The sequence below is a fragment of the Lissotriton vulgaris genome, chromosome 8, assembly GCF_964263255.1.
Source record: "Lissotriton vulgaris chromosome 8, aLisVul1.2, whole genome shotgun sequence".
NCBI lineage: Eukaryota > Metazoa > Chordata > Amphibia > Caudata > Salamandridae > Lissotriton > Lissotriton vulgaris.
The window spans coordinates 428,917,755-428,938,600 of record NC_141696.1 but is presented as its reverse complement, the minus strand read 5'-3'; the positions used below and the strand labels follow the sequence as shown (position 1 = coordinate 428,938,600).

The 20,846-nt window shown below is 41.9% G+C and overlaps 1 protein-coding gene across 1 annotated transcript in view; it reads right to left on the bottom strand.

Moving 5' to 3' along the window:
* LOC147697137 (uncharacterized) overlaps positions 1-19,211 on the bottom strand; it is a 114,529-nt gene extending 95,318 nt beyond the window's left edge. The window contains exons 1-4 of the mRNA XM_086933294.1: positions 19,019-19,211; positions 14,713-14,834; positions 8,825-8,885; positions 1,387-1,454 (exon numbers count right to left, since the gene is read on the bottom strand). Of these exons, the coding sequence (XP_086789420.1) occupies positions 1,387-1,454; positions 8,825-8,885; positions 14,713-14,834; positions 19,019-19,082 (315 nt within the window). The 5' untranslated portion in view covers positions 19,083-19,211. The remainder of the gene's footprint in view (positions 1-1,386; positions 1,455-8,824; positions 8,886-14,712; positions 14,835-19,018) is intronic.
* Between the last annotated feature and the right edge of the window lie 1,635 nt (positions 19,212-20,846).

The window sequence follows — 20,846 nt, the reverse complement described above, 5'->3', positions numbered from 1 at the left end:
AACTTTGTACTACTCAATGTTTGGGTGGAACATTAATTGTACAAATTATGCGCCAGAACTGACATTTAGTTATGGCTATTCCAAAGACGAAAATTTACAAACAATTTAGTGTTCTTGTCTTTCTTGTCGTGTACATTTATTTCTCTTTGATCACTTATCACTTTCACTCTGTCGTGGCTGGGAGCACCTATTCATATCTGTCATGCTTTATATTGTTCTAAGAAGATTGTCTCAAATATAATTTGCATCATGTACTTTGCTTTTGTCTTTTATTGGAAGTGTAGGATTTGTACTTGAGTGTCTCCCTTAATTTCATAATTGGTTTTATCAGTAAATCCATGGGAACTATTGGGCCTGATGTACAAAATTTCCAATGCAAACAGTAGTCGCAAATTGCGCACCAACTTTTTGTGAATGAAAATAAACTGTGCAAACGTAACTATGCACTAATAGGTCGGTTCATAAAATTCTGAATACTTGGGAAAGGAGACCACCATTTCTGGAGCCACATTTCCAATAAAATAAACTCTTTTTTAAAGTGCATCCCACTTTCCTTAACACCATGCCCACTACGCGTTTTCCCGCTGTGCGCTGACTTTTGCAAAAACCCGCGGTTCATGACGAGCTCAGCTCGTCATGAGCGTACGACAGGCGTAACTCATGACGAGCTGAGCTCGTCATGAGCGTCGAAGGGGTTAAAGGAAACAGTGCTGCATTTAAAAATATTTTGTTTGTTTGTTTCAGGGTTGGCAGTGGTCCCAAAAGGACTCCTTCCGATTTGCCAATGAGTTACCTTGTCTCTAAGGCATCTGTAAATCTTCAATATTTTACAATCTTGCGATTTTGGTCTCAAAACATTGTTACATACCTTAATAAATCGCTTTTTGGAAGGGTTGCCCTAAACATGTCCCTTCCAAATAGTGATTTGTTATTGGTTTCTGAACTCACTTACCGATTCAGTAACCTGTTACCAAATTACATAAATGGATTTAGTACATAACAAAAAGCCATTTTGGTGTCCCAAACCCTGTGATTTTGTGAATCGCAGGCTTTGGGACCGCAAAATGGCTTTGTACATCAGGCTTATTGTTTATGTCAATAGTTTAACCAAATGGTAGCGAAGACTAAGACTGAGACTAAGAATGCTTCAGTGACCTGTAATGGCCTAAAAGATGGATTAAAGGAGTCCTGACTATGGGCCTGATTAAGATCTTTGCGGATAGGATAGTCCATCACAAAAGTGGTGGATATCCAGTCTGCCAAATTTTAAGTTCCATAAGATATAATGGGATTGTAATTTGGCGGACGGGATATCCACGTTTGTGACGGAGTAACCCTGTCTGCCGAAATCGCAGCAAAGACTAAAAATCAAGTTTTTAATTTTACCTCTAATTGTGGAATGGGTTCAGGTAAATGATTCAAAAATTCATACATTCTTTCACGAAGTTCTGCACCTAAAACAAAGAACAAAAAGTGAACATTATAGAAGTTATAAAGAGATCTAAAAATCGCTTTTGAATTCAAAAGCAACATTAAATACTTTTCCTATATATGTTTTGCCAAATTAAGTTAACCACATTCTTACTTTTTTCAGAAGGGTGCATCATTGATCAATGATGGAGTTTGAGGATCGGAAAGCCAGGGAATCAAATTGAGTGAGTAGATGTCCTAGCGAATCCTTTAATTTAACCACTCTATTTTGGAATAAGTGCCAGATTAGTGATCCAAATAGACAGGGATTTTTCCACTCAAGGGGGCCCCTCCTTTCACATAATTTAAACCAAATTGCAGGAGTTGCTAATAATTCCGGTGAGGCAAAGTGAGACATGTTTTTTTTAAATGTGATCAAAGCATTCGTAGTGCAACTTTCCAACTAAATTGTTCTGCTAGAGTAACTGGAAGCTCATGGCACATACTTCTATATGCAGATTCCTCAACTTTTGAATTCCCCCCATATGTCAGACAGAATGCAGATCTTTTCAAAGCGACTATACGCGGATAGGTGGTGCCAATGGTTGCGCAGCAACCTCGCTCTGCCCCAGGAATTGACAACATGGAGCTGTATAAAGGGGCCACCACTGATGTAAATTTCTTTCTTTCGGTGCCCTTTGAGGCCGATACAGAGCTCTACTCCTAACTTTTCATCAGTATTTACAGATCAAAAAAACCTGTTTCCTATAATGTCTGCTAAGAAAATGTTTGCCCCGAATACCACAGGCTTCAAACAGTGACTGCAGGTAGCAGAGCTTGGTCACAGATCTACACCATGTCTGCAGGAAGCAGATCTTATACAAACAAAAACAATGGTTCTGTCGGGTGTACGCACTATTTCTTTTAGAAGAACTATTTCTTTGAGTATTATTATACAAACTTCATTAATGTAATCTGCAATGTTTAGAGACAATGGAACACGTAACAAAGAACACTGATGGAAATTGGTGAGAATTCTGGTATTTTTATATAAATTAATGCATTTATATATACTTGCACGTTTTTAAACAAAGCTGTCAAAACAAGGTGATGTCTACAGTGATGTGTACTGAAGTGACATTTGTGCTCATTGGTAGAACATGGTGCATATAATATGCACAGGGTGATTACAAATAGAATATATACAAGGAAAGAAAATGAGTAGGGCCAGAATAATACGACAGATATATATGTCTGTGGTGTCTATGGACCGGGCATGATTTCTAGGGAGCAGAAGAAGAAGCTGTAAGTCTCCGAACACAAGAAAGGGTGTGGGCTCCCCTCCAATCAATGGACCTGCTCCAAGTCTCATACCACCCTCTGCTCCAGAATCTGGTCCCACTTGAAGTTGCTGTCAGTAGGAAAGTCCTTAGGTAAGTTGAAGATGAAGTCGAGGGACAAGCTTCTCCACAAAACATCTAACAGGGAATTGCCTTCATATGTCACTACTTCTGCTCTGGGTAGAAGTTGTGCAGTAGGAATGAAAGGACCAGAAAGGCACTGCAGAAGTATTTCAGGATGATGCCTGCTGTCTGAGCAGTGCTTTCAGGCACTATAGTAGAGCAGCTGGTGCTCCCAGCGGGACTTCTGCAGGTGGGGCTCATCCTTGCACCAACTACTCCTGTTGGACATCCATCTGGGCTTATGCCCCCACAGAGTGCCCACCATACAGACCAAGGCACATGTACTGACAGAAATTGTGCAGCCTGGCCATGCTAGTTCAGAGCCTTGGTGCCTATTTAAGAGGCTTTTACAAAAACGTTGATAGCAACCTGGTCTAGACCATTTTCTGATTTCTCTGTGAGTCAACCGTTGGCTACAGCATAGACCTGTCCCCGGGGACCCAGCAGCTGTGAACCAGCATCCACCTCCTGAGAGCCTGGTGGATCAGGCTTCCATCAGCAAGGCAAATCCCAATGCGTTCTGCACTGTATCGCCGGACAGACAGTTGATGCACATTTACACATTCTGCAAAAGCCTTTTCCTCTGCGGAAAGCTAAACACATGTCTTGTGGGATATGGATAGTGAGGTTCTACCGGCCATCCCTGACAAATTTAGGTCACTCAGACAATCCAAGATGGACAGGACACAGCTACATGTGTTTTGACTGTTGGTCTGGACACGACGGACAGTGTGGATCATGCTATGGGCACCGGAGTCATAATCAGTGTGTCATGCCTGGATGCACGCCATTGAGTTTACTGGTGACATGCAGGCATCCCTTATATATATGCTATTAGATGTTCCCAGGCTTTTTGGTGAAACAGCTGACTCTGCATTGGAGTGCTTTACGGATCACCATTCTTTGACCAGCAACTTAAATTTGGTCTATTTGGCACATCAATTCTATCTGCAATACTGGAAATTCAGGGATACTCCTAGGGCTTTGCATATCACCAGTGGCAGCCGTTGCAATTTGTAAAGTAGCCAGCACAACCCTTTTGGGCCTCAGGAGGGTGTGGTGGCGGCAGAGGCCATGGGCGTCACCATGGACAGTAGTCCTCCTCCTCCAAACCTGTTATGGGCAAGATGCTTTGATTTCCTCTTCCATGGTCACATGCAACCAGTAAGGGGCAGAATTATCTTTTTCAGCTAAACTGGCATATAATTTCAGACCAGTAGGCACAGCAGTTAATTCAGCATTAATATGCCCTTCCCTTCAAATCCACTGCCCCTCATGATCTACCTGTTTCTGTTAAGACTTTGGCAGACCATGCCTCCATTCTGGCACAGGAGACTCAGTCTCTGCTGTACAAAGATGCCAAAGATAGAGTCCCAGGGGCTGAGATAGGCAGGTGGTGTTACTGCCACTATTTCTGGTGCCCTAAAACAACAGAGGGCTCCACCCAATTTTGGAGCTTTGACTGCTAGGCATCTTCCCTCAGAAAGACAAATTCAGGATTTTCATCCTCTCCTAGGTTCTTTTACCATGGATCCAGGGGACTGGATGATGTTCTTGGAGTGGCAGGATGATTAGTTTGATGTACTTGTTCCGCAGTCCCACAGAGGTTTCCTTCGGTTTCTGGTGGGCTACAAACACTGCCAGTTCACTGTCCTATGCTTTGGCCTCACCTCAGCCCCACAGGTACTTACGAAGTTGAGGGTGGTGAATGCAGGATACATGAACTCCCATACCTCGACAACTGGCTACTGAAGGGGACTCTTAGCAGTGAGGTGCAGACAACTGTTTGCCATCTGTCATCCCTGGGGTTTTTTGTCAATTGGTCGACGTCCCACCTCTACCCTATGAGGTAGGATCCTTTCATAGGAGCCATCCTGACCAGTGGAATGCAAAGCTTTTCCACACCTGCAGTGTGTCTGGGAGGTTCTGGGTATTGACCCAATTTTTCAGGTTCACTCCTGGGTTCTGGCATGTACTCTTCTGAGTCTTCTTGGCCTCTTTACCTCATGAATTCCGCTGATTTCTTTGGAATGGTGGTACATACAGGCCCTCAAGTGGAGCTTGTGCCTGTAGTGGGCTCAACACAGCGGGTGTTTGTTGGACAACATCCATATTTTGGAAGAGGCAGCCTGGGACCTACAGTGTTAGCAGATGAACATCAAACTGAACTGCATCTCCCTACTCCACCAGGGCTCACAGTAGTGATGGATACATCGCCACACTTATCTCTTATTTCTGTTCCGCAACACCATTGCGGTTAATGTTGCTACCACCTCTTTCAGCTTTTATACATTATTTGTGTCTCCTACTGCTGAAATATTTAGCACTTATATTATCCATATCAATAATACAGATAAAAACACTAATGGCAGAAACATTATAGCAAATCAGGAACATCACTTTACAACTTGCGACAGTTTTACATTTAGACAATTGTGCACTCCTCCTATCACCTCAATTGTGTGAGTTAATCTGATAAAAGTGCTTAGTCTTTCACCTTTCCTATATGTTTTTTGAGAAGTCCATTATTATGCTTAACTACATAATTTCAGAACCTAGTAGACTTTATCATTCACTTTGTTTGTGGTACTAAGGTGGCTAGAAGAGCCTATGAATCGCAAAAATGTCTGACCTGTGTTGGTGGGCTTTGGTTTCCTGATTTGAAATGGTCTGAGAGGTGTGCAAGAGTTTATCTTATGATGAAGTTCAATACCAGTGGCCATCACCCCAAGCCATCCCGCGTTTCACTCCTTTACTTCAAGAAAGTGACATTGAAGAAAAACCAATCAAATCTGCACACTTTCTAATTAACTATATGGAGTCTCATGTCCCTCTATCTTCTTTATAAAGGCCTATCTAGCAGTCCATAAAGGCTGATAGGATGGCTTAAGCTTCACTTTTCGCCGATTTTGATAGACTCAGTTGGTACAGAGAACCTTTGTAAAGGCAATGGCTGTGACGAGAACATAAGTTAACACATTTAAAGATTGTTTAATCCATTTAGGTCTCCTTCAGAGATAGCGTTTCAAATACATTCAAGTTTTGTCATGCTTACTCTTATTTTTCAACAACGGAATATATCATAAATCCAACCTTTTCATTAAGATCTTCCTTGCTTTTAAAACTAGGAAGACACATTATACCCTCATATTGACTGCACAGCTTCTAACAACTAAATGGGTGAAAGATATAGAATGTCATATAAGCTCCAACACACTTTGGAAATCTCTGGTCCTCGTGCAATGGTCATTAACCTGAAAAGCAAAATAATAATGCTGTATACTCCTCCAAGGCTAGCAAACGCGCTAACTAAGCTATCATGTGCTTGTATCAAACATACAGAGACCTGTTGCCTTCCACATGTAATGGCCTTAGTTGTAAGCAAAGATTTTTTTTTTCCTCCACAATGATTTTCTGCCATGATCCCTCTAGTCAGCGAAAAATAGGAAACATCCTGTGTGTGTTTAAAACTATGTCAACAGCTCACCCTATCATCAGTGAGTGGGTGGAAACCAGTGTTCTGCTTAGAGCCTATTTGACACGGTACAGATAATGAAAGCAAATTCTGAAATTAGCCCTCATACAGGTAGATTCATCAATGTCCCGATTTGCGAGTCCTTAATAGCGATTATTAAGGAATCACTATTAAGGACTTGCAAATCGGTATTCATGTAGAAATCGCTAAATAAATTGAGATTCCTACAGCCTCCTTATTTGCGATTAGCAAATTGCTAATCGCAAATAAGGAATAACTCCCCATTCATTCCTATGGACCTAAAGGCCCATAGGAATGAATGGGGAGTCATTCCTTATTTGCGATTAGCAATTTGCTAATCGCAAATAAGGATGCGATTTCAAGGGTGCCAAGGGTGTCCAAAGGACACCCTGTAGCACCCCTGAAATGTAATCTACATTGGTGTTGCGCACACACATGTCCAAAGGACATGTGTGTGTGTAACATGCAACTTAGAAAAATGCATTTAAATGCATTTTTCTAAGTTTTCGCTATATACCACGAGGTTTGACCTTGTGGTAAATAGCGGCCCAAAATTGCGATTTCGCAAATTTAAAATGGTTCATGAATTGCATTTAAGGAATCTCAAATAGAGATTCCTTAAATGCAATTCCTCGCAAATATGCTAATTCTTTAATAGCGATTTTTGCCTTTGGGATGATGAATCCCAAATGCAAAAATTGCACTCGCAAAGGGCCAGATTCTCAGAATCTGGCCCTTTGCGAGCGCAATTAAGCTTGATGAATCTGGCTGTGAATGTATTACTTTGTGGATTCGCAAAAATCAGTTTTCCTTATGCTCTTCATTTAATTTAATTCATATTGATTGAAAAATCTTAACGTGCTGTGTTTTTTTAAAAACGGTACTTGGTCTGTTATTATTAATATGTCTTTATTGTTCTTATATTGACTAAAAAAAGGCATAGGAACTTATAAACGATAAAGAATAGCACGTTTATATGTTAATGTAAAGCACTGTTTATATCTCTAATTTAGGAACCGTTTTTGATCTCTACATATGAGCACCCTGTTTATTCTGAAACGTGAAACTGAAACTGCTTTCTGTAGGTTTAATATGAGTATAGTTTGAGTTTCTAATCACAGACGCCATAATGTACTTCTTGCAACAAGACAATTACATCACTTCTGGCCTGTAATCGTTTATTACAGGCCAGCTGTGAAGTCAGTGGAGGTGAGCTTCTGCTGTTATGTCGGCACAGAGCTCTGAGCTTATGGTGTAGCAAACTCCCTGCACTTGACAGGCTGAAAACAGCCATACAGCAGCGACTCCTCCGCTATGGTGGAGCAGAGTCAACCACCCCGACCCCACCTCCCACCAGCGGTGGCAAAAATGGAAAAATAAAATGGTAATAAACCAGGTTTATTATCATTTTATTTTTCTCTACTGAGCAAGTCTTGGGGGTGGAGCCATCGCGTGGAGGGGTGGGGGGGGGCAGTCACAGAGGGAGAGTGGTGGACAGTGGTGGTTTGGACAGCCATCTCAGGCCGGCCAAGGCATCATGCACAGTGAAGCTCTCGCCAACCCATCTGCATTGCTGGCTTGGAAACAGCAGTCACAGGCTCCCATTCTCCCTGGAAGCGCAAATCCTGGCGCACAGGCCAATCCTGACGCTGCTCTCTTAAAGGAGAGCAGCGTCAGGATTGGCTACCGGGGATTCTGGGAGCTTGTGCTCATAAGGAGCGCCTATGCGGCAGGGCTGTCAGGTAAGTTATTTTGTCATTTTATTAATTAGTTTTTTTTTGCACTCTTATTCCCTACACCTCTGTCCGCCCTCCCCCCGCCACTCCAGCCGCTACCTCATGCCATACTGCTTATGTGATTATGTGAGAGGCTGCAGGCCCTACCAGATAAAATCACTGTCCCTCTGCTAATGATACCTCCAGCAGGTGGAGTATTGGCACAGATCCAACCCTTGCATCGGGGAACCTTCATCAGTAGAATGGACAGACAAGTCAGACCCACCCCACTCCATGCAGAAGCAGCAGGCACAAAAGGCCCTCTGGCACCATAAGATAAGCCTTATTTATCATCTCTACAACTGGCACTTTTCTTTATAAAACAACGAGGACCAGTTTCCCTAGGAAATATAATGTACACCTCGGTAAGGTCATTTGTCTTGCAGTTATATTAGGTTTAGGTTAGCTAGGTTTTCATTTCTTTTACTTTTGCTATTGTCCTAGTATACTTCAACTTACCAAGATAAAATTAACAGTTTTCATGGTTAATCAAATAATCCACGTTTCATCTGTGTAAGAGTGTACATTTATTACTATGTAAAACATTCACCTCCCAACTCGTAACTTATACTAGCAATGCATGGTGGACTCTTGCATGATCTCAAACAACGTAGATGTGATGCCACCGAGTCTCATAAAGATGTATCCCGCCATAAAGTCACACAGAAAAATTCTCTCACCTAGAGTATGAAACCAATCGGATTCTGTTGGACTGATGTCTTCTTTAATTTTCTCTTGTAACTGTAAAATACAGTAAAAGTATATATGAACATATATATGGGTATAAATAAATATATATATATATATATATAAATATATGTATATATATACACACACACACATATAAATTAAAAAAATAACATATATATATATATATATATATATATATATATATATATATATATATATATATATATAATGAAAAGAAATTGCAGCGCACTCTCGGGGTCACTTTAAAATACATTTTATCTTCATAGCCTTACTCAGTTCTGATTGATTAAACTCACTTGGCACAAAGACAGTCCTGATCTTAAAATCATTCAACCATCACTCCCATTGGAGGGTCACATTTCATGAACGTCGGCGAAAGACTACAGTTCTCTCCCATTCATTGTAGTTATCAACGGAAGCCGTGACAGCGCCATGTTATCAGTTCACTTTCCAAGTGGCAGTCCTTAATAGGAGTGAAAACACACAGGAACTCTAGTTGACATTTTCGCTGATCATGGCTCATTTCACATAGTCCTGCCGCGAGAGATGGAGTTGACGCAGTATTGTGACATTTGAGTATGAACTAATGTCCAAACTAAGGAAAAACACCAGGACTGGCACTTATATGTATATATATAGATTTAGTAGAGGCTACAATAAAAGGTTATACATACATTTCTTGTTTCTGTTATATGTTTTAAAATGTTTCCACTTCAAATACAGGAAACCTCATCATGTTCATCAAATGTTAATATGTTGGATACATATGGCTACTTATTTATCTCTTTTAAAACTTCTTTTCTTTTATAATTAGATGGTGGATAATACAATTGAAGAAACTCAGAGCCAGATTTCTCAAAGGTTTTTGGGTCAACCTTACAAGGGGAAGCAGGGCAAAGCAGATCCTATAATGAGATTTTCCAAGCAACGCAAGACCGCCTTGTGTGGCCCCGAGTGGTTTGGTAAATCTGGAGTAACACAAGGCAGCGGAAGCCATTACCTTGTATTATGCTGCCCCAGGGAGGAGTACCATGGGTGGAGCACGGGTGTTCCCACGCATCCACCCATGGTTTTGGCGCATTCCCAGATTTACCGTGAGTGGTAGACCTGAGAATTTGTCAAAATACTACTAATTCACAGGAGAGAAATATGATTATTTCTCCTCATTTTTTTTTCTTTCTATGTGCATTCTACAGCACACATAGAAAGAGGAAAAAGCCTCAGAGTATTGTTGTTGTGCAGGAAGGTGTCATTTCCTGCACAAAAACAATCCTGCCTGCAACACAGGCACTCTTGCACCATAGTGTAAAGGGGCCTGCGTTGGCGCTGGGCAGCAGATAGGGGCTTCCGTTCAAAAGCATGTTTGTAGTTGGTAACGGCCCGATTACTGTAAAAACGGATTTTGATATGTACAAAACACAAATTGCGATTCTATAACATGTTACAGAATCGTAATTTGAGTTTAGCAACTCAGTATTTGGAAGGGGAGTACTAGTCCAGATTCCAGATAGCGAATTGCATTGGTATGCGTGAATGTTTTGCGACCGAATAACTGTTGCAAAATATTAATTTTTACTGACACCTCAATTGTGGTGGCAAAAGGGGAGTGGTCCCCATTGGACCCCTTTGTGAATGCTGAAACAATTATTTTTTTAAGAGCATTCTTAACAAATGTAACTTTAAAGTTTCATTTTCGTTTTTTTAAATGCATCTCGTTTTCCTCTGAAGAAAAAGGGCTTAATTTTTTTTTTTTTAAGATTGCTTTCTTAAAAAGCAATCACAGACATGGTGATCTGCTGACCTCAGCAGGCCACCACCTCTGTAATGTTACTGATTCTTAATGTCTTGCAAATTGCGACCTACCTCATTATTATTCATGAGGGAGGTAAATTGCAGCCCCATTAGGATTCAATATTGAAAACGTGTAAATCTTCTTACATTAGGAAATCACAATTCCTACATTTTGTGCATGTGGCCCATAGTGCACCAGCGCAAGAAGACAGGAATGCGCCATATAATGTTAAATATTGCGCATTCCTGCCTCTCCCTGTCACGCAGCGCAGCAAGGTGTCTTGCTGTGCTACATTGCGTGCCATTTTGATAAATATACCCCTCAGGATCATAGATAAGGTAACGTGAAACACATATTGATAGAAACATTTGACACAATATGCTACTTGGTGACATACATTGCGTTGTGAATTTTGCGTTAAGCAAAATTAAGCTATAATATTTGCTTCATTATTTTATCAAAAGTATATGAGCACCAGTATATTGCATATCCCCTAGCACTTGTCTGTGGCATCAAAAGTCCACAAAAAACCCATACAACTACAAATCATAACAGAGAAAGAATGACATTAAGAAAAACATGAGCCAATCACATTATAATCCAGCTGATGTTATATATATATATATATATATATATATATATATATATATATATATATATATATATATATATATATATATATATATATATATATATATATATATATATTTTGTGTTTCTTGTGACTTGTACAGAAATCAATTGCCTTTGCAGTCATGGTTTACTTCTAGGGTTTGTGGATTACGCACTCCCATATTTAATATTGAATACATTATGGTTCTCATTATGAGTGGTCTGGTGTGAGGTACGATATTTTTCCCACATGATTAATAATCATTCAGCGGGATATGCCATAAGTAGAGGCTATTACGCGTTTTAAAGCCAAATTGGGTATTGCATGCAGTTTTTGGAGCTTACTGGACCAAAATCTACATGTCCCACTATTTTCTGGACAATTTTCTCCCTTTAAATTCCATCAGGTTTGACCTAGCCGCTAGCCAGACACAGTACTTGGTCCAAGCTCAAGGGAACAGCCGAGGAGAGAGGAACTGAAACCTGATGACGTGAGCCGTATGCAGCTGACCAGTCACAAGCAAGAAAATTAGAGTGATTTCGAATGATAATTAATGGGAGAGCTGTAAGCCCCTTTTAAGTTTTGTTTTTTTAATAACAAGAGATTTCACAAGCACAGCACAAGTGCTGTGTAGGCAAAACCTAAAAAGGACATCTAAAGAGTACAACTCTTCCTGTGCTGTACCGCTCCATCAGTGCTGTGCCGCTGGCACTCTCCAACCCTAACAGGGCCTGCAATCAGGATCAAACAATTGTGAATAAAAGGGCATATTCCAGTCTACGATCCAACCATGTCCGCTAGTGATGTTGCACTAATGTTCTGTCTATAAAGGAGACAGATGCAGAGGCAAGAAACTCCCTTCTGCTACATTTTGCTGAGGAGGATGAACACAAATTGTTCATGATGCTGTTGAACACAGGGGAAGATGACCAGTAGAGCACTGCTGCTGCAGCTGTCCATGAGTACCCTGGCCCAAAGACTAATATTGCATCAAACTACTTCAGGCAAAGCAGTTGAACACTTACACAAGAGCAGATCAGGAGGTCGACCTCCCACACCACATCAGAGCCTTCTCCTCCCTTCATCTATTTTGTAAGAAACTGAAGACCTGTCTCTTTAAGAAAGCCCCCCCCCTCCTTCGAGGCTGCCTCACCCACCTGCTACATTGCTAGGGTACCCTCATGGGTGTCCCTGCATTATAAAAATACAGGTAACCTAACATAATGTGCTCAAAGTTGTGAAGGAACTCAAGAGACTGGATGAGGAAAAGGTATTAGAGAAAGTGAAGGGCATAATACCCAGGATTTCGACGATAGGTGCCACAAAGAAGGCCAAACAACAAATGCGGGGACATAAAGCGCCCCAACAAGGAAGAAAAATGAAAATGACATATAACCTCTGTCATATACAATATCATGCCATACCTCCATGGCAATAAGTAGTTCTGTAGCCAGATAGCATCTTTGAACGTGAATCAGGTACTGTGTGTGGTCAATGGGGAGCTGTAATTTACTTCAGTTGAACTTGAGTGTTCTGTCATGTGCCGCACAGATTAATTCTAACCTTAGGAGCTCCATTAGTTAACTCGGCATCCAAACCATTGTGTGAATTACTAGATTGAGGTATAAACATCAACTAATCGTTTTTAGGTTAATGTTAAGAAATCTAAACCATCCATGCTGGAGAAAACACGACTTTCATTGATGACTTAATATCAATAATTATTGCCGCTGCAATAGCTTTACTATTAATAGATGTAACAATCTCGGCTATCAATACTAAGCTCTAATATTAAATCAGATCTTAGCCAGTGTCTACTTATCAAATGTGGTCTTCCTGATTCTTAATTGTGTGTTTTATGATTAATGGAGATGCTAAATGTAACATCTCCTGAACTATGGACAATGTAGCACATCTGTTTATGTATGATACATTGTAGGTAGAAACTATAGGTTAGAGTGTAAGGTTTTAAGACATCGCCTCATTCGACCCCACATACTCGACTCAATGCCCCAAGTCCCTGATGCCGACTTTGCACACCTCACTTGGACGTGCCCCGTAATTGGTCAGTTCAGTTCAATTAGTCTTTATTTCGAATAAAATTCATAAAAGACAGCAAAATTATTTTTTTTAAAGCATTGTCACATTACAGCATTGTACATTAGATCCCCCAATACATAAAGATAAAAATACAATATTATACAAACGTAATTGGTCGATACTGGGCCTCCATTTTCTCACTGCTCTCTACAGTGGCAGATCATTCAATATAGCCTGACCCCGTAATGGCGCTCCTGGGTTATACCCATGACATCCCTAAATCCACACTCAGATTTATATTTGTGGCATTACTATTTACCAAACAAGAGCTTGCCGTTCACTGGGGCAGTGGGCACCTCCCCACAGATTACGCCTGGCTCAAATCCATGTCCTACTGTGACAGTGTCAGTGAGGACTACGCACCATTACAACCCTCCACATCTAAACCTAAAGACGTCTGGCAACGTCTTCGAGACTATCTTTTCTCCTTGGAGTCGGGCGATACGTGCTGAAACATCCTCATTTGTGCTATCTAATGGGCTGCTCCACACATTATCATGCGCCGTAGACACCCTCCAATTCTCCCCCCCCTACACTATTCCAATATACATCCTCCCTCCTCTCGGCTACTTAGACAATAACATTATAAATCCAGGTTGACTGTTATGACGGCTAATATATGGACCCTTTGATGCTTTGTTCGCTCAGCAATGTATGTCTTTTTGCATCCATTGGCAAAAATGTAATAAATAAAGTTTAAAAAAACAAAAGAGTGTAAGGTATTAAAAGTAATTATTTTGCACAAAGTACACTCACAAGATGTTTATATATTTTTGATATATTTGTACCATGCCTGGAGCGTGAGGTATTACAGCATTTTAGATCTAACCACAAGTTGTAGGTGCAGATACACTGAAACACTTCACACAGAAAAATGTACATGGAAAGAGTATATTGTCAGTTCAACCTGGTGGCAAGACAAAAGGTTTGGAAGGCTTTACGGGAGGTTGGGGTGGAGATTTGGCGCAAGCATTTGAGATAGAGTCGTTCCATATTGACAGTATAAAGATTAGATCAAGAACAAAAGGTTAACCATGAAATTATTATCTTAGTCTCAGTTAAGTTGGGATAATGATCTTTGTTACTAAGATGACAGCTGCTTGCACACAGTGGCTTTGTTTCATGAGAAAGAGCCAGTCTAGCTCTTGAGTATGGGAATGTGTGGGACAAAGCACTGCTCAAAGACACTCCTAAGGGTGGAGGGATTGATCCGCAAGGAGGCAAATAAGATAATACTTCTTTTGAATAATTCTGCATTTGTCAATTTGGTTTTGGATTTGGTTTTATTTGATTCCAAGGAAACAGGATTGAGCGAATCTGAAGAAAGAACCAATCATGTTCTTGTTTACTTACTTGAATGACTTCTCTCTTGATAAGCAGATCTAGTTGAGCGCACAGTGAAAGCATTTCCAGAGATACCTGTTCGGGACTCATCTGAAGAATCGGCTGTAGAGGTTTTTTGATATTGATATCCACTGAAAGACAGAAGTACTGCAAATTAGTATTAAAACTGCCTTATGAATCCCTACTACCACTGATCATGATGCACTGAGCACATATGTTTACAGGGAATCTCATCATACATGGACAGCTGGTCACAGTATGTTCTCCTTAGTGACTGTTTGTATGTGTAGTGTGGCACTTACCGGTTGCTCACAATTTTTGGGGACAATTCCAAGTTTCAGTGCCTTAGTCTTCCTGGCTTGTGTCTCAAATTCTGTAGGCGTATTTTAGGCTTTGGGTCTGGACATCATAGGAAACTCTACCGTATTAGACGTCGGCAGAGGAGACCAAGAATTTATTAGCAAGACGTGGGCTAGAAACTGCAACAGGGTGACAAAGGTCAAGGGAGTGTACCCAACCGGTCATCTCCTGTGTTAAATATTAATAGGGAAAACACCATACTTTAGGGACTCAGGGTGCATTAAAAGTCAAAAGAAGGACTTGGTCTGCAGAAAAATGTATGATAGAGATTACCAGGAAAATACTCTTTAAAACAATAGGCAGAAAGGAAATCAATATCTATTTGTGAAAAAGACCAAACACACAAGGCCGCAGCCACATCTTTTAAAAAAATCTGATTTTAGTATAGTATAGAAGACAAAACAACACATTTTAACAACATATTTCCTATTAACATAGGTTCTCCTATGTTTAGTTGCATTACAACAATTTCAACCAGCATTGTTTTGTTATTTCAGTTTCCGCAAATTCTCACTGTTTGGGATTAGTGAGCAATAATCTCAGAGATTTGTAATTAATAGGACCAAACAGAACAAGTACAGTGCCTGATTACAAAATTCCTATTTATGTGAGTAGGCCCCTGGCATCATCTGTGCGCACTCAGAGCAAGTAGCGGGGCGGGCTGTTTAATGCCCATACTTATAGCCTGCGCCCTACCTTGGTGGCCTCCTCAGGCTGGGTCTCATCATGGTTGTTTCTATGTCGCTCCTCCGTGATCCCAACACAGTATATTCTTTGGCGGTTTGTATAATACCATATCCTATCTTGGGTGAACCTCTCGGAGCACATACCATGGGTAGTATCATAATTCACTTTCCCATAGGTTGTTCTTATTGTTTTGGGGTGGACTTCTCAGTGCATATGCCACGTCTGACGGCATAATACTCTTTCCTATGTGTTGACCCTGCCCCAGCCGCCCTTGTGTGGATTTCTCAGAGCAGTGCTCTGACTGGTTTTATAATTCCCATTCCTATGGTTTAATATTCTTTGCCTGGTTGTATCATGGTTGCTTCAATGTCGCTCGTCTGTGGACCTTTCAGAGCACATACTTTGGCTGCTAGGGTAATATTCATTCATATGTAGTGGAGTGGTGTGGCTCACTGGTTAGAGGCGGCAGACCCGTAAGCAGAGAACGGCCCAGGACCAGGGTTCAATCCCCGACGCGGCAGGGTCATGGACCAGGGTCAAACGGACTCGATAATTCTCGCCTCGGTGCCTACTCTAACCAGGGGACACACTCGGCAACTCTGGGCATTAAGCTTGCCTCATCTCTACAGATGCCGGGGATGCCTAGTTTCACCTTGGAGATACCCTGAAGAGGACCATCTCACAGGGAAAACCAGGACGGGTTCCCCAGCGGTCTTCAGCGCCAGGATACTCCTTGGAGTCACAGTGCGCTTTACAAGTACACCCACATTTACGTTTACATTTACATATGGTGGCCCCTGGCCACGCCTGAGCGGAGTTCTCAAAGAAGATATCATTGCTGGTTACAAAATATCCATTTCAAAGGCTCCCCCTGCCACTAGTGCATGAACTCCTATAGCATGTCTCAAGGCTATTTGCATAATGCACATTCCTATGGGCTGCTCTCTACTGCTCCTGGGTGGCCTCCTCAGAGCAAGCACCACAGCTGGTTGTATAATTCCTACTTGCATGGGATGCTTCCTGCCACACCTGGGTGGACTCATCTGACATACAATATTGATGAGAGTATAATTTTTGCTCCTATATTTACTCCATGGTGGAGCCATCAGTCTTATGCTATTGAAGGTTCAATAATACCCATTCTAGGTGATTGCTCCCTGACGCTCTTGGGTGGACTGCTCAGAGCCCCCTGCTGGTTGAATAATCAACATTTCCAAGGGTTGCACTATGCTGCTACTGCGTGGACTCCTCGGAGCAAATACAGCATGGCTGGCTGCACAATGCACATTCCTATTGGTTGTCCCTGCCGCTACTAAATGGATTTATCACGGCATACTCCACAGCTGGAGTAGTGCCGGTCCTGGGTGGACTTATGCACCATGGCTGGCTGAATAATTCACATTTCTATTGGTCGTTTCTGTGACACCCCCGTTGGACACCATGGCGTTTGTATAATGACCTTTCTTATGCGCTACTTCTATATGGCTTCAGTTAGACTACAGCGGACTACAGCGCAAGCACTATACTAGAGCTGGATTGCACCTCCCAAAGACATCAACTTTCGCATCTGGACACTTTCCTATGCCCTTTTCAGTGTTTGGAAACTATGATACAGTCGAATCCAAAGAGAGTATGTATCTGCCTATGTGACTGGATCTATTCTCCCACTCTTCTCTTACATCCATGCGTAGGCTAGGAACATGCTTGTTTCAACATGATTTGAGCTAACTCTGCGATACACACACCACACCAAAATCCTTCCCACATAGGACTCAAGTCACTCCTATATGTTCTATTAATTTACATATACGTTTCAAGAGCCTGATGTACAAAACATCGGTCACAAAATACTGGTTCCAATTTTTGCAACCAGTGTGGGCTTTTGCGAACTGACGTATGTACTAATAGGTTGGTTTGCAAAGTTCCCATTTGAGTGAGTCACAATCTCACTTATGTCATGAATATTATTGAGGTAGGTCACAAATTGTGACTCACGACGATTGGATGTCATCATAGGGAAGGTGGCCAGCTGGGGTTGGAAACCACAATATCTGTGAATACATTTAAATAAAGTAAACTTTTTAAAATACAGCCCGTTTTCTTTGAAGGAAAAGGAGGCGTGGTTAAAAAAAGTTGACTTTAAAAAAAAAAAAGCTTGTTTGTCAGTTGTCAACGGTGCCCAGGGCTATTGCCTCCTCCCCAACAAACGCTTTCGGTTAATTCACAAAAGAGAATGGGTCCCAAGGGGACCGCTTACCTTTTGTGAACGGGACCACATGACACCCCAAGCCACATGTCTGTTCATCTTCAACTCTGGTCCTCTGCACATCAAAGACTGCCCACATAGGGCACATGACACACGTGCACGTGTGCACACACACACACAGAGACACTCTCTCAGTAACATTCTCGTGGATTTGTGTACTAGCCCTTTTCAACTGTGCTTCAGCGCCTAGTCAGTAGCATGAAGCGCTAGATGAGGGCAATTAACACTACAACACAATGACATGCATTTGTCCTGTTGAATTTAGTTTGCTAGGGGAACTTCCCATTGCAGACTCAATTCAACAGGACAAGTGTGAAGTTTACAACGTTGATACACCTGGATCTCAACAGACCAACATTTGAAGAATTGTCCCAGTAGTTCCCATCTTCCTGGTGAGCTTTATACCAAAATACCACATTTGTCTGTTCACATACAGAGCGCGTAATATACATATGTGCCGCCGTTAAAACATGTCATCACTCCAATGCAATGTTAAAAACTGAGTATAATAAAATGGCAAAACTAAGTTTAATGTAATAAAAAAGACAGGCAAACAGACAGACAGACAAACAGACAGACAGACAGACAGACAGACAGACAGACAGACAGACAGACAGACAGACAGACAGACAGACAGACAGACAGACAGACAGACAGACAGATAGATAGACAGACAGATAGATAGATAGATAGATAGATAGATAGATAGATAGATAGATAGATAGATAGATAGATAGATAGATAGATAGATGTTTTAAAATACAACAAATATCCTTCTCATGGTTTTCTTGCCCTGTGTCGTGTAAGCTCTATTTGATGACCATAAACATCAGTCTGCCATATGCTGAATAATGGATACGGCTTATTTATGGGCGGATGCGTTTGAAAATGGTGGTATACACATATACAAAATCTGCACTGTCAAGTCAGTAAGACAAGAGAATATGTGGCCAACGTAACAGAAGAAATAGGTTGCCATGCACGTTACAAATCCCACCGTACCTTTGAACCCCGAATGGTACAGGCAGGGCTGGCTGAGGGGCTCGCTCCGGCTCACTGCGGCCATCCCTTCATACCACACACCGGAGGGATAAGCGGCAGAAGCGGGGTCCGCACCCAGGTGCCGGAGGGGTAATGTGGACAGTGTAATTCGGAAATAGCGTAATGAAACTGCAGCATGGCACAGGACAGCGCACCTTCAGGGGCGGCTCACGTTATCATCGTCTCCTCATATAGTATTATGTAGTAGGCGTGCACTGCACATCCCCGGTGGAGAGCGGCAGGGGTTGCAACGTGCTCAGGCACGTTTCACGTCTAGTACATCATACCGATGATGCGCCACGTTTGCGTCATGTGCCGTGTACGTTTGTTTCATGTGGCATATATGACATTTAGACCAGGTATTTTATTGCAATTGCATCCTTAAAGCGCTTACTACCCGAGAAGAACTGTTGAACCATTTCTCAACGAGTAACACTACGCCGGTGTTGTGCCTTACTGCCGAAGAGGGGGGATACAGGATACTATGGGGATACCAGATATTACACAGCACCAGAACCCAAGATGAGTGTTTAATACAGTGGTTATTAGGATTCATTTTGTGGTTTCAAGAAAACCATTCCATGCATTTACTCCAGTTTATTTAAAATGGATTAAATTGATAGGGACAGTGGCATATTGTACAATCTCTCCAGCTCCACATCCCTGCAGAATGTGATGGGGAGCCCTAGAGTCTCCCACATCTCAGAGATATTCATTGGCCCTGGGCTGAATGGGGCCCATGGAAGAGTTCGAGGTCCCATAAGGGGTTGGTGGTCCCCCTGCGATATACCCGCCCCCCTCCCAATAGAAGTTAATTGTCACCATTAGGGGATGGGGGTCTGTGAGTTCATTCACACGGTTGGTGTGAATAAAAGATAGGCTAGAGAAGAAAAGATTGGGTAATATAAGAAGGTTGCAGGTTGCATGGGTTCTGAGCGATAAAACGGGGTGTCGGTAATTTGCAGAAACACAATAAAATAGATTACAGCTTACAGGCATGCAGTTTAGAGTTGGCTATACTCAGACAGAGCAGGATTGGATAGGATATCATTTATATAGCACACTTATACCCGAGGGTGTCAAAGCGCTAAAGCAGACAAGGAGGAGACAGGATGGAAGCACACAAGCAACAACCTAGGACGAAAAAAGCCAGGTTTGTAGATGTTTATTTAAAACTAGGTAGGAGTCCGCGTTGGAGATTAAAGAGGGTAGAGAACTCCATAACTTGGAGGATTGCAAAGGATGGAAGGTAAGGAGAAGGTCATTCAAAGAAAGGAGGGGGAGCAATCAAAAGTTTTAAGTCAAGGTTAGGGTTTTAGGGATATATCGAGAGAGCAAGCTTTTTAGCATAGCATGCAGCTATAGGAATATCAAAGGGGCAAAAACCCATACGCACTAAGGTCCTAGCCTATCTATGTGAAGAGACCGTGATGCGACCCTTGCCCAGAAAATGCATCTGAGCAGAAACCTGTGCTGACATTTCCAGGTTCTCTTCTTCTCAGGCTGGAATGGGGCTTGAGGTGGTGTGTGTGAGATTCTAAAACTAAAGATGATGTTCCTGGGCTCCCAACCCCCACCTTCCCCTTCACTGGTACTGATGTGAGGAATAGCACCTCTTTCAACTCTTGACCCTCCCCTGATACCTGTGGACCCCCCCCCCCAATTGTTCTGATCCCATAGCCCCTCATTCTTCCTCACCAACTATATCTTGACTTGTAGGTACATGGCCGCCTACATTCACATTTCTTTGTCTCTTGCCCCAACACTTCCCTTACCTGTAACGTCCTGG